The sequence below is a fragment of the Strix aluco genome, chromosome 21 (assembly GCF_031877795.1).
Source record: "Strix aluco isolate bStrAlu1 chromosome 21, bStrAlu1.hap1, whole genome shotgun sequence".
NCBI classification, from domain to species: domain Eukaryota; kingdom Metazoa; phylum Chordata; class Aves; order Strigiformes; family Strigidae; genus Strix; species Strix aluco.
Genome location: NC_133951.1, coordinates 60,703 through 77,455, shown reverse-complemented (window position 1 = coordinate 77,455; position 16,753 = coordinate 60,703). Strand labels below are relative to the sequence as shown.

Here is a 16,753-nt window from a genome sequence, read left to right as displayed (position 1 = left end):
GGGGTGTGTGGCTGCTGCTGCTGCCACCTCCCTCGGGTGACAGGAGCGAGGGGCTGGGGGGGGCTCCAGGTTGTGGAAGCGGTTGGGTCAAGGAAGAGGTTTGTGCAGCAAAAGCTGGGAAAGGGATGGCAAGGGCGATCCCAACCAACCCGCTGCTGTGAGCGATCCCCGGGGGGGACTCCAGGGAGCCTTTCAGGTGCTGCAGACCCAAAGGGCTCAGCTCTGGTGAACTGTCCCACTTGAGGAGGCAGCCAAGAGCTCTGAGCCCAGCCCCTGCCCCGGACTCTCCCTGCAGCCCCCTCCGGCAGTGGTGGCTGTTCCACACGGTTAGAGTTCAGCGAAGCATGGCTGAGCCTGTTCTTAGACCTGGCCTAATGCCACAGGAGAAATAACTTTATTTTGGGAGGTGGTTCCCAGCTGCTGCTTGCCTCGCTGGCCCGGGAACAGCTCAACTCCCCACGAGTCAGTGGGGACGTGGCCGGGAGGAACAATCGTGCTCTTCTTTCCCGGTTCCGCAATCCTAATTGCATAGTTTGCAGATGAATAAATGCAAACAGCCACCACTGTTTACTCTTCTACTTTGTACTTGAGCGCTGTAAATGAGGTTTAATTACTGCAATTTTATACCAAACAGGCTCAGTAATCTGCCCCCAGGCAATCCCCCGGGCAGGGACCTGTTGCAGAGCTCCAGCTGGCCCCGGGCTGCCCGGGAAAGGGGATGTGCAAGTTCCCTGTAGGGCCCCTGCTCCCGGCAGAAAACCAAACCCCTCGGCTCCAACAACCCCCTCCTTGAATCTCTTTTCTGACCCCTTCCCTGGGCTCGCTCTGAGGCACTAAACCTTCCCCAGGATTGCCCAAAGCATCGCTGCGGGGCTGAGCTCCGTGGATTCGATCAGCCCCAGTGCAAGGCTGAGCAGGGAGGCACTGGTGCACCCCAAAAATCATGTTTGGTGACAGCAGTGCCCCGTGTCCTGCTTCTGAGGCGTTTTTCCCTGGGAGCATCTCCTGGGCCATTGCTCTGGGCTGGTCCTGGCCCCAAGATACCGGGGTCTGGCAGCGCAGGCAGGGTCCTGGGGAGTGAAGGGCCGCGGTGCTGAGCTAAACCTGTCCTGATGGCTGCGTGGCCGGGCTGTGTGTGAGCCCAGCCCGGGGTGACAGCACCACTGCCCTGCCCTGCCCACAGCCATGAACTTGGATTTAAAACCCAGGGGGCATTTTTTTTGCAAACGCTAGATATTTATTGCATTTCTCACAAGAATAAATTCTGCTTCTACAGGAAGCTTTGGGTAGAAATGTTCTTAAAAAAGTCATTTTCTTGTATTAGACGTATTGGTCCTGACCATCTCTGGAGGGTGGCACTGGCTCTGCGGCAGGGACACGAGCGATGCCACCGTGTGCGTCTGAGCCAGGGAGGGGACGGGGCTGTGCCGGCGCAGCCGCCTGGGGCCGGGATTTCGTACCGGGATTTCGTACCGGGATAGAACGTGCTGGCGTCTCGCCGGCACCGAGTACCTGATGGGGCTCGCAGCTCATTTTTGGGGCAGTGCTGGTGGCTGTCCCAAGGGGGTAAAGCTAAGCATGGGGGCAAGCGAGGGGACGAGCGCCCGCAGCCCCTGACAGCTATTGCTATGGGAGGAGGAGGAGGTTCCTGAGTGGGAGGAAGGCTCTGCCGCCCTCGTGCTGGGCCGTGCCGGCAGCTCAGCGCTGCGGGGAGGGGCGAACCCGGCCGCTCAGGAGCCGCTGAGGACGCGGCAGAGGCGGCCGTGGATCTGGCCCTGCACCGGCTCGCAGGCCAGCGCCTCGCCGTCCACCGTCATGATGCCCGCGGCCGCCCGCGGCTCCAGGCGGAAAGCCCGGACGGGGACGTAGCACAGGTGGGGACAGTTCAAGTCCAGGTGGGTCCCCCTGGCCATGGCCAGGAAGATCTTCAGCAGCGCCACGCGGCTGATGCCGGCCTTCAGGTAGAAGAGGTGGATGCAGCCGTCGTGCAGCTGGGCCGCCGGTGCCATCAGCAGGTTGGTGCCCAGGTGGGACTGGTAGATGGCGTAAACGGAGACAAACTCCTCCTCGGGGACCACTGTCCAGTGCAGCGGCACCGGCTGGCACAGCGGCACCAGCAGCGAGTCGCTGGGCAGAGCCCCGGGCGCGTCCGTCCCCGCCGGTGGCACAGTGTGACCAGCCTGGCCGTTGGTGACGGGCGCGTGGGGGTCCCTGGGTGCCGGGGGGGTGTCCTGCTCGGGGACGGCGGGCAGGTAGGACAGGCGGCCCTGGTACACCCGCAGCTTGGCCAGGCACTGGAGGGTGCCCAGGGTGAAGCGGGCGTTGCCCAGCCGGCGGTACTTCTCACTGTCGATGTCCACATCCGAGATGAAGCCCCAGCCGAAGCCGAGGAAGGAGAAGAGGCGCTTGCCCGAGGCCGTGCTCAGCGAGACCAGGTCCATCTGCGTGTGCAGCCCCTTGCACAGGATGAAGGCGCAGTTTGTCAGCAGCTTCTTCTTGGCAACTTGATCGTTGCTATGAGGGATGAAGAGGGTGAGTTTAGCCTGGACCCAGCTTGGGGCCTCTGTGTGCAGCCCACCTGAGTCATGGCTGGGACATATCCCAGCTGGGTGACAGTGTACCCCAGGGACAGCTGCTGGGAGAGGGTTTGGTGGGGATGGGAAGGATAAAACAGCTCCTGAAAGAGGGAACCGAGTTGGGGCTGCTGGGCCAGGGCAATCCCGGTCCCTGCCCTCCCCACAGCGGGATCAGCTGTGCCCCGGGGTGGATCCTTTAGGGTAAAGCTTTGCCAGACTCAGCCCCGAGAGCAGAAAGGCCGTGGGGGGAGCTGGGGACATAGGGACACACGCTGGTGTTCGCAGGGACTGGCTGGGGCTGGGCAGCACCTGCCTGCGGGGAGGTGGAGGCCCAGGTGGGCACCCCTGTGCTGGGCACCCCCGTGCTGGGCATCCCCGCACCCAGCACCCTCCCCCTGGGCTGGAGCCACACTCAGCCTTTCGCTTCCCTCATCCCCCCCCGGCTCGGTGCCCAGTGCGGTGCCGGCAGCGGGTGCCCCCGTGGGGTCGGGGCTCACCCTGCGTAGTGGTTGATGGAGGCGGCCAGGGCGTTGCCGGAGCCCCCCGGCAGGATGCACAGCGGCTTCTTCACAGTGTCCTCCCAGTCCGGCCGCTCCATCAGCCCATTCACCACCTGCAGGGATGGAGGGAGCTGCTGGAACCCGGGGCTGGGCCAGGAACCCAGTGGCCCCTGCCCAGCCCGGGGGGGAGCAGAGCCCGCGGTGCCCCTGGCCAGGGCAGGACCGAGGCCGTGGCTGCCCTGCTTTGCTCCAAGCTAGGTGCCACCTCTCCTTCGCCATTCCCTGCCTGCTTTTGTGTCTCCAAGCTTGGCTCCTGCCGCAGGCACCCCTCTCCTCCCGGCTCTCTGCCCATCCTGGCCAGGGGGCTGCCCCACAGTGCCCCTCACCTCATACAGCAGCCCGTCCCCAGCCATGACCACCAGCGTGTCCCACTGTGACAGGTCCTCATCCCGCACCTTCTCGTGTGCGTGGTGGGGTCTCTCTGCGGGGGAAAGTGGAGAGAGTCAAGTGTCACCCTCCGTCCCTCTGCCCTGCCTGCTGCCACCCCCCAGATGGTGACCCCAGCCCCACTGTCCACACGGGGGTCCCAGCCCCAGGGGTGCAGGCCAGGCAGTCACCCCCACTGAGCGCACCCAACCCACCCACGGCATTGTCCAAACCATCGCCGGAGCCACCCAGGCAGGATCCTGGGAAGGGAGGAGGAGGAGGAGGTGAAGGAGCTGCTCACGGACTCACCGGTGACGAAGACGGTGGTGGCGATGTCGGCCTCGGCCAGCATGGGCTGCACCACAGCCTGGAAGTCCTCGAGTGCGCGGCCGGCGCCGCTCTGCGGGTTCAGCAGCACCAGGGCACGGCAGGGCCGGGGCAGCACCCCATAGCTGTCACCTGGGCGGGGGGAGAGCGGGGCTCAGGGCGCTGGGGCCATGGCACTGCCCAGAGAGGGCTTTGCGAGCCGGGGCAGCGATTGCCACAGCCCCACAGGACGGGGAGCTGCCCCCGATCCCCACGAGCTCCCTGGGCCGTCTCCATACCCAGAGCTGAGCAGGGATGGAGGGTCCCTGCTGCGAACGCCAGGGAGATGGCAGGGACACAGGGTCCTGCAGGGACTCGGAGCTCTCCTGCAATCACCAGAGAGGTTTTATGCCCAGGCTGGAGCCCCACAACAAGCCAGCGATGCCGCAGCGGAGCCGGGGCTCTGCTGCACCGAACACCCCTGTGCCACAGGGTGCTGCCGGCTGCGCTTTCGGACACGCCGAGAAAAGAAAGGTGGAAGCAAAGGGGAGGTTTGGAACCCAAGCTCCCCTGGGGCACCCGGCCCCAAACACCCTCGGCTGTGAGTTTTCCCTGCTGAGCCCCACGGCTCAGTCCCCAGAGCACCCGGAGCCAAGCACGGGGTGGGGGGGTGAGGGCCAGGGGGACTCGAGGTCCCAATTCCCCACATCCACTGCAGATGGAGCCGGGCCAGGACAGACACCTGCGCTGACAGACGGACGCTTCTGCTTCCCCTGCTCCCCACGGGGCTCAGGTTTCACGTGCGAGGGCCCCGGTTGGGCTGTAATTACAAGCCTGGCAGGGATCCACATCCCTCTGCCCCCTCCCCGCCAACTTCCAGCCCCCCCCCAAGCCCAGTGGTCCCCGCGCGGGGGGACGGGGTGAGCCCAGGCTGCAGATGCCCCACGGGGGGGGGTGTAGGGAGGAGGAGTGATGTGACGGCACCCAGGGGTGCTGGCGACAGCGTGCTCGAGGGCAGGACCCCTGGGTGCTGCTCAGGCACCCCGAGCCCCAAAATGAGCAGAGCAGAGTGCCTCGAGCTCCCGCGTCGCCTCCGGAAAGTCCCGGCCCTGCAGAGTGAAGCCAGTTTTGTGGGGGTGGGGGACGTCCCCACCCGCTCTGTGCCCTGAAGCAGGGATCTGGGCCCCAGGGGGGTAGTGGGTTCCCCGCTCGGGCACGTGGGCTCTGAGGGACAGCGCAGGGGCTGCGCCTGCTGACTCAGCAGAAATTGCTGCTCTGTCAGGAGCTGAGTCAACCAAGCAGATGACATTTCCCAGCACTGCCCCCAGGCCGGGAACCCCCCTCTAACCCAGGGCAGGAGGGCTAGGTCCAACCATCCACCCCCCCCGCCTTGTCTGCACACTTTGATTTGAGCTGTCTGAACACGCAGGCAGTGTTTTTACAGCTAAACCCCCTCCTGCTGCCCACACCAGGGATGGAGGCAAGGAGAGGGGAGCCTGGGGCAATGGAGGTCCCCACATGTGCCACCGCCCCGAGGTGACACCCAGCATCACACCGGTCACGGCCACGCCGGTGCTTCCCCATGGGCTGGCAGAGCTCCACGAGCTGCCTGGAGCATCCCATCGCCGTGCCCATCCCCGCCCTGGGGAGCACACAGAGCGCTGCTGATTTCAGCACCGTCAGGTTGATTTTCTGCCCCTGGGAATGGCCCGGTGAGGCTGTCACCCTCCAGGTCACCTCCCTGTCCCCACGCCGGCTGCTTGGGACCTGCTACTGAGCCCACAGCAAAGGTCTGTCTGCCCGTGGGAGCCCTGTCAGCCAGGGCTGAGCCTGGGTGCAGGTGCTGGCTCTGGGCCGGCTCTCCCCGCTGCCACCCAGGGCTGGGGGAAGCCACCGGCTGCCTCCCACCCTCCCTGGCCCCTTATCAGTGGGCGCCAGACGCGAGGGGACCAGCTGCCCTCAGGGACGGTGGTGAAGCGCCGCAAGCAGAGACCACCCCAGCTTGGGTCAGTGATAACGGGCAGCTGGGCTGGCCCCGCTCCTTCCCCTCCGGAGCCTTCCCTGGTCACAACTGGCACTAAAATCCCCACTGACAAACACAGCCAAGCCCCCAGGACAGAGGGTTCATGCTCAAGCCCCAGCTGCTGGAGGGGGGGCTTTTTTCTCTCTCCCCCCCCCCCCCCCCCCCCCCCAATCCCTGGAGGATGCAGAGCAAGAGCATGAGGCACTGCAAGAACCTAAATGCAGCTTTTAAACCCACAACATTTTAAAGCCACATCATTTCTGACACGCACACAGACCTGCAGCTGGGCCTCGCCTGAAAATCCTGCCTGGACCTGTGGCTGCTGCCCCATGGCCTCCCTGGGCAGTGGGGTACAGCTGGGATTCTGAGGACCCGCTCCTCGGCTGGAGGGGGAAAGGCACCCCCTGCTCAGGGGACGGAGGGACACCGTGACTCCATCACAAGGCAGAGATTGCTGGTACTCGGGTGTGAATAGGGATGGGGACGTGATCCCGATGCGGGACCGGTGACACCAGCAGCACCGGGCTCAGCCCAGGCTCCCGTGGCAGAAGTGGAGGGGGCTGGTTCAGAGCTGGAGCCCGGCAGCAGCGATGTCCAGGCAGAGGGGACAGATTTCAGCAGCATCCCCTTCCCTTGCGCAACACCGGCCGGCCCCGGCATCTCGGTGAGGCTCAGTCACTTCCCGGCACAGCGCGGTTGCTTTCAACCTCAAGCGCCGAGCGGAGCAGACACTGAGTCAGCAGGAGGAAGGGGCTCCAGCTGCTGCCAGCGCACAAACTCTGCTCTCCCCCCTCCGCCCGCGTCCCCCCATGGGACACGTGTCCTGGCAGCGCTCCGGCGGGGACCACGCTGCCGCGGCTCCACCATCAGCAGCCCCAGCTGCTCTGTTGTGTCCTCGCATCCTTCTGGAAACCCTCCGAGCACAAGGAACAAGCGTGCCAGGCTGACGGGGCACAGGGCTGTCCTGCCCGGTGACCCAGCTGGCCTGAGGCTGCGTCCCCTCTCCGCAGTGTCACCTCTGCACACCAAGGGGATGAGCACGGCAAAGGAGTCCCCTGAAACAGGGGCTTGTGGCAGGGCCAGGTCCCGCTCACTGCCAGCAGCGCTCGACGATAGCTCACCGCCACGGCCCAGGGGATGATTTCCCCATCAGGACACAAGCCCAGGGGCAGTTTGCTCCCCACTCCCGGCCAGCTGCAGGGTGGGACACATCCCTGCATGCTGCGGGCAGCCCCAGCTTTGGGGTTATTCACTACTGAGGGACTTTTTTTTGTCCCCTTGGGCTGAAATAAGGAGGGGGAGGCTTCCTCCCTGCTGTAGCTCTCCCCAGGGCTTTTATCCCAGCAGGTGCTGGAGCTGAGAGGACACCGGGATGGGCTCGCTGGTGGCCCCGCAGGGACGGGGTGGCAGGATTGCTTCACACAGACTCGCACGCAGCTTCCCGGCACGGCCTTATCTGTCCCGCACACGCCGCGATGCCGGCACGTGAGGGTGCGTGCGAGCACAGGGTGTGGCGAGAGGCATTTTTAGCTCTGTCCCAAACTGGGGGAGGAGGTTTGCAAATCCTGCTGGCCCTCAGCTAGAAAAATAACTGCAAAATCCCACACCGCCTTCGCCCGTCCTCCTTCCTCCAGCTCCCCCGAGGCCCCTGCCGTGCAATGAGCTGCTCCCGCCCCAGCACCCTCGCACCGCCTGCGAGAAAGGCGAGGGTTTTAAAATGCCTGGAGACCTACAGCTGCAGAGTTCAGGCTGGAAATAGAGCCGAGGAACTGGTTTCACCCTCACCCCTTTCTACTGGATTTTTTTTATTCTTTAGGAAGAGTAGCAGAAAGTTGTTTTGTAGCTGCAGGTCATGTAAAAAAGCTGCATTTTAAAATCCAAGCAGGGGAGAACTGGGCTAAATGTGATTTGACAGGATCCCTCTAACCGCATGCCTCTTAATTTCCAAGTCTGATCAGTGGGACTGGACAGCTAAATAAATGAAGTAGTGCATATAATTGAATCTCTGCTCAGATGCTCAAATATATGCCAGCCTGCCCTGCCCTGACTGCAGGGGCTGGGGGACTTGGCCCCCGAACCAGCCGCTCCTCTTTGAGCTGGTGGCAGCTCCGGGGGGAACTGAAACCCGGACCTCTCCGTCCTGCCCTGGGACCCCGGGGGGGTCTTGGGGGAGTCCCGGGGGATTCGCTGGCTCCCAAGTGATGGATGGGACCTGCCGGGGACGGTGCCTGGCTCCCGTCCTCCCTGCGTCAGCAACGATGACTTTTTTTTTTTTTTTTTCCTTTCGTTAATATGCTGCCCTTTGGAGCTTTCCTAGTTATCAAACCAAAGCGATGCGGACGGGGGGGGGAGAGGGGGGTGTCGTGCAAAGGGCCCCCGTGGTGCGACCACGTCCCTGCTCCCCCTTCGATTTAAGGGCGAAAGGGGGGAGAAGCCACCCCCGTCCCCGCGGCTGTGCACAAGGATGTCCCCGTGCCCCCAGGCTCGGGGCGATCCGGGTGACCCCGCGGGGATGGGGATCTCTCCTCGCCCCCGACCGGTCCCTTCGGGGCCCGACCACGGCGCCTGCTGCCAGCCGCGTCCCCAGGCCGCCCCTCGGGGACACCCGTCCCGCGTGGGGACGGGCGAGGCAGGGCTGGCGGGTCCCACGCCCCGCACCCCACGCCCTCGGGTGGCCGCTGGCCCCGGTGGCGGGGCTCGCTCCGTCGGGCGGAGCGGACACGGGTGGGTGGGTGCCCGTCTGGGTGCGTGTGTGTGCGAGCGTGGGGCGGCTCGGTACTCACCGTCCTGCGTGGGCACGGCGGGCACCGAGAGCTCGCGGATCCGCCGGCTCCAGGCCTGGGCGATGCGCAGGTTGCCCTCGGCGTCGGGGCCCAGGCAGACGCGGAAGGTCCGCTCCAGGCGCTGGCGGGCGGGCGAGCCCCAGCGCGGCCCGCGGAGCGGGTAACACACCAGCGAGAAGCAGGCGGCGGCGGCGGCGGCGGGGAAGGCGGCGGAGCCCACGCAGTCGGCCAGGCGGAGCGCGGCGTCGGGACCGGGCGAGCCCCCGGGGCAGCCGCCGGGACGCCGCACCTGCAGCTCCCGGGCCGTCAGAGTCAGCGAGCAGGCGGCAGCACCGGGGCTCGGTCCCGCACCGAAGATGCCTTGAAGTAATACCGGGCCCCCCCCGGGCTCCGGGGGAGCGCGGCGGCCGGCGGCCATCGGCGGCGGAACGGGAACGGGAGCGGGACGCACCGGGGAGCGCCGCCCGCCGCTGCTCGCTGCTGACACCCGCCGCGCCGCCCGGCAATGGCAGGCGGGGCGGCCCCATTCATAAAAATTTAACCCACCCACAGCCCCCTCCCCGGGGAGGGGGGGCCCGTCCCGGGGCTGCCCCCAGCGCCCCCCACTCCCGCTCCTGCCTCAGTTTCCCCAAGCGCCGCCCCGCGCTCCGGGCAGGGCCCCGGCCGGCAGCTCCCACGGGTGGGCAGCGAGGGGACACACACACACACACACACACACACACACACATACGACCCGCCGGGGGTTTGCCGGGGGTGCCTCTGCCCTGCCGGGGTGGGTGTCCGCCGTGGGTGCTCCCCCGGTGCTGGGGCTGGCACGGCACCGACCCACGCTCACACCGGGAGAGCAGCGGCACAGCACCGGGCAGCCGCGCCGGCCCACGCGGGGCTGAGCAGCGGTTAAACGCCGTTTCTGCATCTCTCCAGCCGGGACAGGGCGAGAGGAGCGGAGCGGGTGCCTGGAGAAATCGGGGTACGGCGAGGACTGAGGAGGACAGCGGGCAGCCGGCGAGGGACACCTCCGGGAGGGGGGATGGAGGGGGACGATGTCCTGCCCGTCGCTGGTGGCCCCATCAGGTATCGGTGAGGGCTGGAGGGTGCCATGGGCAGGGAGCCCCGTGCAGGGAGGTGGGCTGTGCTGTGAACCCCACCTCGGGGCACAGGGCGCTGGGGACAGAGCCCAGGGGACCTGCCTGGAGGTGCCAGCACGGCTGGGAGCCACTCCGTGCCCGCGGCAGCTGGCAAAAATCACTGACAGCAGCTTTTGATGGTGACGGGACCGACCTCCCCCTCCCGAGGGGCTGCTGGGCTCCAGGGGGGCTGGCCTAGCTCAACAATAATTTTTTTTTTTGCCAGCCAGTTCCCCATGGATGTATCTCTGCTCCGCATGCTCCAGCTGGCCCTTTGCTCTCCTGAGGCCCCATCTAAAGCAGAGCTGCACGGGGAAGCGGGCGATAAGCGCTCAGACAAGAGCTGTGGGAATGGTAAGGCAGATGGAGAGGTGCCCCAGTCCCTCCCTCCACTCCCCTGTGCCTTCCTCGCCCCTTCCTCATCCCTCAGACCACCCTTCGTGGCAGTGCTCATGCGGGTTTCGCACTCCGCGTGCCACCGGGCTGGCAGCAGCCTGAGACCCTGTAACCTTGAGCTCGCACCTCGGGGAGGCATCGCTCTTCACACTTACAGCAGTTTAATTAGCGGTGAGCCCTTGGCCCTCTGTCCCCAGTTAAACCCACTGAAACTGGCCAAAAATTGCAGGGAGGGCACAGGATGGGTGGATAATGTGGTTAAGCCTTGCTTCCCCAGAGTGACCTAAAACAAGAGCCGAGGTGCCATGATTTGGAGCATTGTGCTTTCCAGAAAGACTCCCCTGGGGGCTATGGGTTCAAATTGATGCTTGGGCAGGGGGGGCAAAACCCACTCCCAGCCATTTGCTGGCTGATGCTTTTGGCTGGGGATGAGATGATGGATGAGATTTGGGCACGGCCACTTCCCCGGCTGCTGCCCTGCCGCGGGTCCAGCGTTTGTAAACAGCCCTGCAGTCCTCAGCAAGGTGTCACTGGAGGAAATAGCTGGCTGCTGAGGAGTGCAGCATCCTGACCTGCCCCTCACCCTTCTCGGTGACTAATCCACTCCCGATTTCCGCTCAGGAAGGCATGAGATGTGGTGGGAGGATGTGAGAGCAGCTGTCACGCCGCTCCTGGCAGGTGCCTTGGGACGATGGGGCTGCTTTGGGCTCTGTCCTCACCGTGCTACATCCATCGGTGGCCTCGTGCCACAGGGATCCCCCTCGCCCTGCCTGCCTGCACTTTCAATAGGAGTCAGATGCCCGGCTGGGCTCTGCTAGCCACAGCTGTGCTGTGGGCTGGGGAAAGGGGCTGAGAGCAGCTTCATCACGAGCTGTCGAAGGCGGCAATGCCACCACGCTCGGACATGGGAAGGGTTAGTGCAGGGATACCGGTGGGGGGGATGCCCAGGGCAGGGAGATGAGGGGGCTGCAGCCAGGTTTTGCTCAGATGGGGAATGGGATTGGCACAATCTCAGCCTCTGTGACAGCAAGGGATAGAGCTTTTCCATCTTAGTGCTGGTCTATGGGGACTTCACATGGGCCTGTCCCGATGCTGTGCCACCCTTGGCAGATGCCTGCTTCATGCCACGGCCAGCCCGGTGCCCACCACCAGCCCCACGCAGGTCCCTTTGCTCTCCACAGCCATGGGCTGATTCAACCCGGTCCCGCACAGCCACCACTTGTTTGCCTCCAGATGCGATGTCTAATGCGGAAGTGGGATCGCTTCCGTCACCGCTTAGTGCTGATAAACAGTCGTTCAGGGCTATCTTAATTACGAGAGCCTTAACGAGCTCCCTTGACCCGACTGGCAGCCCAAAGGGTGCTCTGCAGCCGGGGCTCTCATGCCGTGGGCAGGCGTCTGCCCGTCGGGTTTGTCCTGATCGGCTCCATTCCCACCCGCGCGGTGCCGCAGAGGCTGTGTGTGTGGGAGGGCAGCGCGGGGACGTGGCACGGGGACATGGCAGGGAGCTGGTGTGCCAGTGGGGACAGCCGGTGGTGAATCCCCCCCCACCTCCTTTCTCATCACAAAGGTGCAGGGTGTCCAGTCCAGCTGTGACCACGGGGGCCACCAGTCTCCCTCCAAGAGCAAACACCCCTCAGAATCCTGTCCTGGGAGGGCCTGTGGGGTATCCCAGACCCCACAGACATAATCTGGGGGGAGAAGGCTTGTATGTCTGGAGCGCCGTGCCCTGGGCTCGCTGGAGAAGGTGATGGACGCTCTGTGTTTGGGGAAACTGAGGTAGAAGCAGCAGACAGGTTTGCCTTGAGTTGTGCAAGAAGCCAAGGGTTCAATACGGCATTTAAACACCCCCTCAGCTCCCTCCTGCCCCCACTCTTCCTGCACCTGCCCCCAGTACTAGAGGAGCTGGTCCCCACAGGGAGCTTGTCCTGGGGGAAGAAAGGAGAGAGGCTGGGGGCTTCCCAGCCCTGCCGTAACCCTGTGTCCCCCCAGCTGATGCATCCCGGCTGCAGCGCGGACCCGAGGCTCTCTGCGCCAGGGCAGGCCCGGATTTCAGGCTCCCGCTGCCTACACAGCAGGCAGCCCCGGAGGAGGTGTGCAGAGGACATGGCTCTGCTGCAAGATGAGCTGCAGCATTTCACTTCGAGGCAGGCAGCTCCTCCAGATCCCTGCTCGCTCTGCCGCGTCGGCCGGCAGCCGCCCCGGGGACGGGAACGGGAGGGGGATGCACTTATCCCGGATCCGACTCTTGTATGGTCGTTCCCACTGCTGAAGGTACATCTCTCAAGGTGGAGCCAGAAATAGCGCGGCTCCGCGCTGCGTCGGGGCTGGCAGGGCTGCAGGGTTTGGCAGGGGGACAGGCACCGACTGCAGCAGTGGGAACTTTCCAGCCAGCGCCTGCGGGAGCGGCCGGTGCAGAGTCAGAGCTGTTTTGGGGCAGACCTGGCCCGGGGACTGCGGCGCGGCCCCTCTCAGCCCCCAGCCATGAGGGTCCCCGGGGAGATGCTGGTGCTGATGCAGGGGACCAGCATGGAGTGGGAGGGGACAGAAATAACAGAGGTATCTCCTGGATGAGAGCGATTGGGATCGCATCCCACCTGAGATGCACAGGTTTTGGGTCTGCCACTGATTTGCTGTGGAACTCTGGTAAGTGACTGCACCCCTGGTCTCTGCCTCTGTGACCAGTGGGCAGCAGGTATCACCCACAATCCCAGCTTCACACAAGGCCCAGGACTTGAGCCAGGAGGTTTCTCAGCCTCCGAAGAGCTAAATGTTATGGCAGCTCCTAAATCAGGCTCTGCAACCTGCTTGGGGTTGCTACCAGCCCTGACCCTCCCTCCGCCAAGCTCTCGGCAGCCACCGACACAGCCCAGGACCACAGGGCTCACCAGGATGCCCTCAGTAATGCCAGCAAGCTGAGCTCATTCCTCCCAGCTGATGATTTACTCAGAAATATTTCTGAGGTCAGGCCTCCTTGGGAGAAACACTCCCAAACGCCCCGCAAGAAGCTGCTGAGTCTGGAGTAACCACATGCACCGCTCACTCAGCCAAAAAGCCACCCGGATGACTAGCCCTGGCGTCAGAGGGATTGAGGCCAAAGTGCTGCTGTTTGATCTCCCCCTTGGCTGGGGAAAGCCAAATTTCAGGCTGTTGCAGGGTTTTCACCACTTCCCGGTAGCGGTTTCCTGCTGTGATGTGCGCGCAGACATTTTTGGGAGGTGAGTCAGAGGCTGCAATGAGAACCACCTGGCCAGGCCCCACTGGCCGGGCTGGGAGGCTGGATCCTGGGGCGATCCCCACTGCCACGCTCGGCGCCTGCGGGCAGCATTCCCGGGGCAGAATTACTTATGGGGGACACAGCGGCCCACCACAGCCCCCCATTTCTGGCCTGGGTAAGAAGAAGAGGAATTTACTGCCGCGGTTCCCACGGCTCATCTTTCCTCGCCAGGCTGGGATCTGCACGCTGCAGCCACCCCACCCGGGCTCCAGGGAGGAACTCGGTAGAGGAGAAATGGCAAAACCTGGTCCAGCTCTGCAGGAAGCTGCCTGCAATGGTTGTTCCACCCGGTGCCATGTCAGCCCTGTGCAAGAAACCGCCCCAAAGCCCCTGGCGTGCACAGGGCAGCACCGAGGCCCTTGTTTTCTCCGGGGAGAGGTGTAGATCTTGGCAAAGCTGAGAAACTGCCCTCCCTCCTTGTTGAAATTCAGCAAATAAAGCCAGTTCCTGCTAAAGGAACCTCCCAAGATTTCCCTGCTGGGCTTTACTATTTTTTGCTATTAAAACTGCCTGACCCCCTGCCCACCCCCCCCAACATTACTCAAACCCCTCTGCTCAGCAAATAACTGCATCACAGCCAGCGAGTGAGACTGAGCCAGGATAAGCCTTTTCAAAGGAGCTAAACCTGCTTAAAGCCGGTGCTGTTCCCTGACCCGCCCTCCTAATCCTGCCCGGCTGATAATGAAATAATAAAGGGCTGCAAAGCCTTGCTCTCCACTGCTCTGTGGGGGAGGTTTCTGCTGCCTCTGTACATGCCAGGAGCTGGGATATTAATTACTCCCTAAGTAAACAGAATTGCTTCTTTCTTCTCCTTTGCCTGGCTGTAAAACCAGGTGTGACCGTCAGCCCGCAGAGCAGAGTCGCTCCCTTTCCCAGGAGAAAGGTTGGTTGTTGCAGTGATAAGAGCCGTGATCTCTGCCCGCTGCCCTGCCCGGGCTTCTCCCCGGGGCAGATCCCAACCCCACAGCTCCATCAGCCATCCCGGCGGGACACACAGCGCCGTCCCTGCAAGGCTGCTGGGCCTCTCCCCACAGGGATGAAGCTGGTGGCACTGGGGGAGATCTCCGAAAAACAAGAGCAGGGTGGTTTTGGGGCAGGACATGTTGTCAAGCCCCTCCGAGGTGACCGCAGAGGTGCCACCTGGGGTCTGCTGTGCCGGTGGCTGCCCTGCAGCAGAACACACAAACTTGTTGCATCTCAGCCTCAGCAGCTGGGAAAGTGAGGGGTGGTGACAACACAGGCAGGATCCATCCCCTGTGGCTGGAATGGCTCTGAGCACCCCACAAGGCAGCAGGAATGAGGACAGGAGGATGGTGCTGCAGGACTCAGAGGGCAAAGCAGAGGCTGAGCGCAAAGAGGCCACAGCATCAGCCCTGGGCTGGTGTGTTCAGGCTGCCAAGCAAGGAGCCACCAGGAAGGGGTTAAACAGCCCTTCTTTCTCCGCACACCTGAATTGCATGGCAAGCCAGGAGGGAAGGGCTTTAAAAGAGGAGGGCAGCAGCAAGTCCTTTCCCCAGGGGCCCAGGAAGGAGTTGGTGGGAGGCTGAGCACCCTGCAGAGGTGCTGTGTCATGGCCCCTGCAGTGCTGGGTCTCCCTCACCGCCCTTGGGGCATGTTCCCCCTCACTCCCCCTGCCTGGGTGCTGCTCTGGGGTTTCTCCCTGTAATTGCTGCTGCCCTCACTGGGGTGTCCCACAGGAGCCTGTCCCTGTCCCTTAGGGTGTCCCTGCTCACCCAGGAGCTGCCATTTCTCTGGTGGGTGCAGGGATGATCTCAGGAAGCAGCCAACTTCCTACATCCCCAAAATAGCCTGCCCCCCCCAACTTTTTTTCCAGCTTCTTCCTTTTGAAATACAAAGCCAGCAACTGGTGACAAGTGAAGGGCCATAGCATGGATGCTGTGACCACTGTCAAACAAATGTGCCTTGCAGGGCAGCAGCAGCCGTCACTGAACGTGCAAGTGGCATGAGTGGCTGAAGCAGACTGGGGCTGGGGATGCCCAGCAAATGGACGCTGCTGTTTCATCCCAAGCTGCAGGGTTATCACCAGCCTCATGGCTGGGTTTCTCCTCAGAGGCACGGAGTGAATGCAGGCAGCTGATGCTGTTAGCTCTCACCTCACCTCAGGGAACAAGCAGGGACATGGGAGTGGAGCTGGAATAGCCCCTGCCAGGACAAGGCACGGATGAAGGACCCGCAGGGGACAGAGAGGACCTGGAGAGGCACCAGCGACCCAGCTTGGACCACACGCAGCTTTGGTGGCAACAAACTAGGGCAGATGTGTCTGGTGCTGCACTGGATCTGCCCGTGCAGCAAGCGAAGGGGGTGACGGCTGTGCCGTGGCTCCCCTCACCCTGCCAGCGCAGGCACCGCGGAGGCAGGGATGTGAATCTTGACCTTGTCTGGCTGCAGCACGCGAGCCTGCCGCCCCTGTCGCTGCGCTCACGGCTGGTCCCAGCAGGGCTATGGCTGTGATGGGGGATCTGTGCTGAGCCCTGCAGCCTGATCCTGCTGCAGGAGCAAACCCAGGTGGCTGGTGAGGTGGAAGTGGGACTGTCCTGGCTCTTACACCAGATAAATAACTGCAGGGTGGTCCTGAATCATCATGGTGGGAGATGGGATGGAACCACACCGCAGGGACAGATCCATGTCACCAGGCATGGTGAAGGGAGACAAAACTTGCCATCCTGGTGCTCAGGAGGTGCAGCAGTGGCATACAGAGGTGACACTGATGCATTTCTATCTTGTTTACATTGAGGATGCTGACTCTTAATGAAGGCTGGAGAAAGACAACTTTTAATGAAGTGTTCAGCAGAAGGGGACTGATAGCGATGCTGCAGCTCCCAGCTAAGCATGAAATGTTTTATGACAGGAGTTGTTGCCAGAGGCACCACTGCCATCACACACCTGATCCCATGCACCAGAGCAGCCCAGCAGCAGGGAGAGTCACTCCTGAATAATGGAGGAGTACATCCTCCATGTCCTGAACGAAGGCCGCCACGACTTCCTCCTCCTTCCCCGCTCTCAGCTGGGAGAAGGGATAACAACCTCGTGCAGCGGCTTAGAAAACTGTCAGGAAAAACCTATCCCTCCAGAGTGAACTGCAGGGCGATCCTGGTGATGAAATTAATGCTGTTTGCCCTCCCTGCCATATAAAGCACGCTCTTTGGGTCTGGAAAGGTCAGCACAGAGCTCTGCCAGATGGGTTGGGGCAGAAGTTTTCTGCTTAGGTAAGTCATTTAGTGCCTGTACCCGAGAGGGACTCTGTCCTCACATCCAAGGAGCAGAGAGGACCTTGGAGAAATGGTGCAGAGACCAGGTTTAGCTCCAGCAGCACCTCCT

The 16,753-nt window shown here is 63.1% G+C and overlaps 2 protein-coding genes across 5 annotated transcripts; one reads left to right on the top strand and one right to left on the bottom strand.

The window, feature by feature from the left end:
- Positions 1–1,214: 1,214 nt before the first annotated feature.
- SPHK1 (sphingosine kinase 1) lies at positions 1,215–9,558 on the bottom strand. The gene is made up of 5 exons (XM_074847181.1): positions 8,615–9,558; positions 3,812–3,961; positions 3,463–3,557; positions 3,074–3,189; positions 1,215–2,514 (listed from the first exon to the last, which is right to left on the bottom strand). The coding sequence occupies exons 1-5, from the start codon at positions 9,030–9,032 to the stop codon at positions 1,731–1,733; spliced, it is 1,563 nt and encodes a 520-aa protein (XP_074703282.1). The 5' UTR covers positions 9,033–9,558; the 3' UTR covers positions 1,215–1,730.
- LOC141932943 (uncharacterized) lies at positions 3,968–16,715 on the top strand. Of its 4 annotated transcripts, none has more exons than XM_074847192.1 (4): positions 3,968–8,555; positions 9,539–9,688; positions 9,968–10,095; positions 16,284–16,715. In XM_074847192.1, the coding sequence occupies exons 1-4, from the start codon at positions 8,296–8,298 to the stop codon at positions 16,565–16,567; spliced, it is 822 nt and encodes a 273-aa protein (XP_074703293.1). In that variant the 5' UTR covers positions 3,968–8,295; the 3' UTR covers positions 16,568–16,715. The 4 variants fall into 4 exon arrangements, with proteins under 4 accessions (XP_074703293.1, XP_074703294.1, XP_074703295.1 ...); XM_074847193.1 differs by lacking the exon at positions 16,284–16,715 and adding an exon at positions 12,130–13,983; XM_074847194.1 differs by lacking the exon at positions 16,284–16,715 and adding an exon at positions 11,708–12,242.
- Positions 16,716–16,753: the final 38 nt, after the last annotated feature.

Bases quoted from the DNA above. Each gene is read 5' to 3' on its own strand.
- LOC141932943 (XM_074847190.1), top strand. From the start codon at position 8,296: ATGTCCCCGTGCCCCCAGGCTCGGGGCGATCCGGGTGACCCCGCGGGG. The intron at 8,556-9,538 runs GTGGGTGGGTGC...GCATCTCTCCAG, and splicing joins GTCGGGCGGAGCGGACACGG to CCGGGACAGGGCGAGAGGAG. The intron at 9,689-9,967 runs GTATCGGTGAGG...TTTTTTTGCCAG, and splicing joins GTCGCTGGTGGCCCCATCAG to CCAGTTCCCCATGGATGTAT.
- SPHK1 (XM_074847181.1), bottom strand. From the start codon at position 9,032: ATGGCCGCCGGCCGCCGCGCTCCCCCGGAGCCCGGGGGGGGCCCGGTA. The intron at 3,190-3,462 runs GTGAGGGGCACT...CCATCCCTGCAG, and splicing joins GGGACGGGCTGCTGTATGAG to GTGGTGAATGGGCTGATGGA. The intron at 2,515-3,073 runs GTGAGCCCCGAC...CATCCCTCATAG, and splicing joins TCCATCAACCACTACGCAGG to CAACGATCAAGTTGCCAAGA.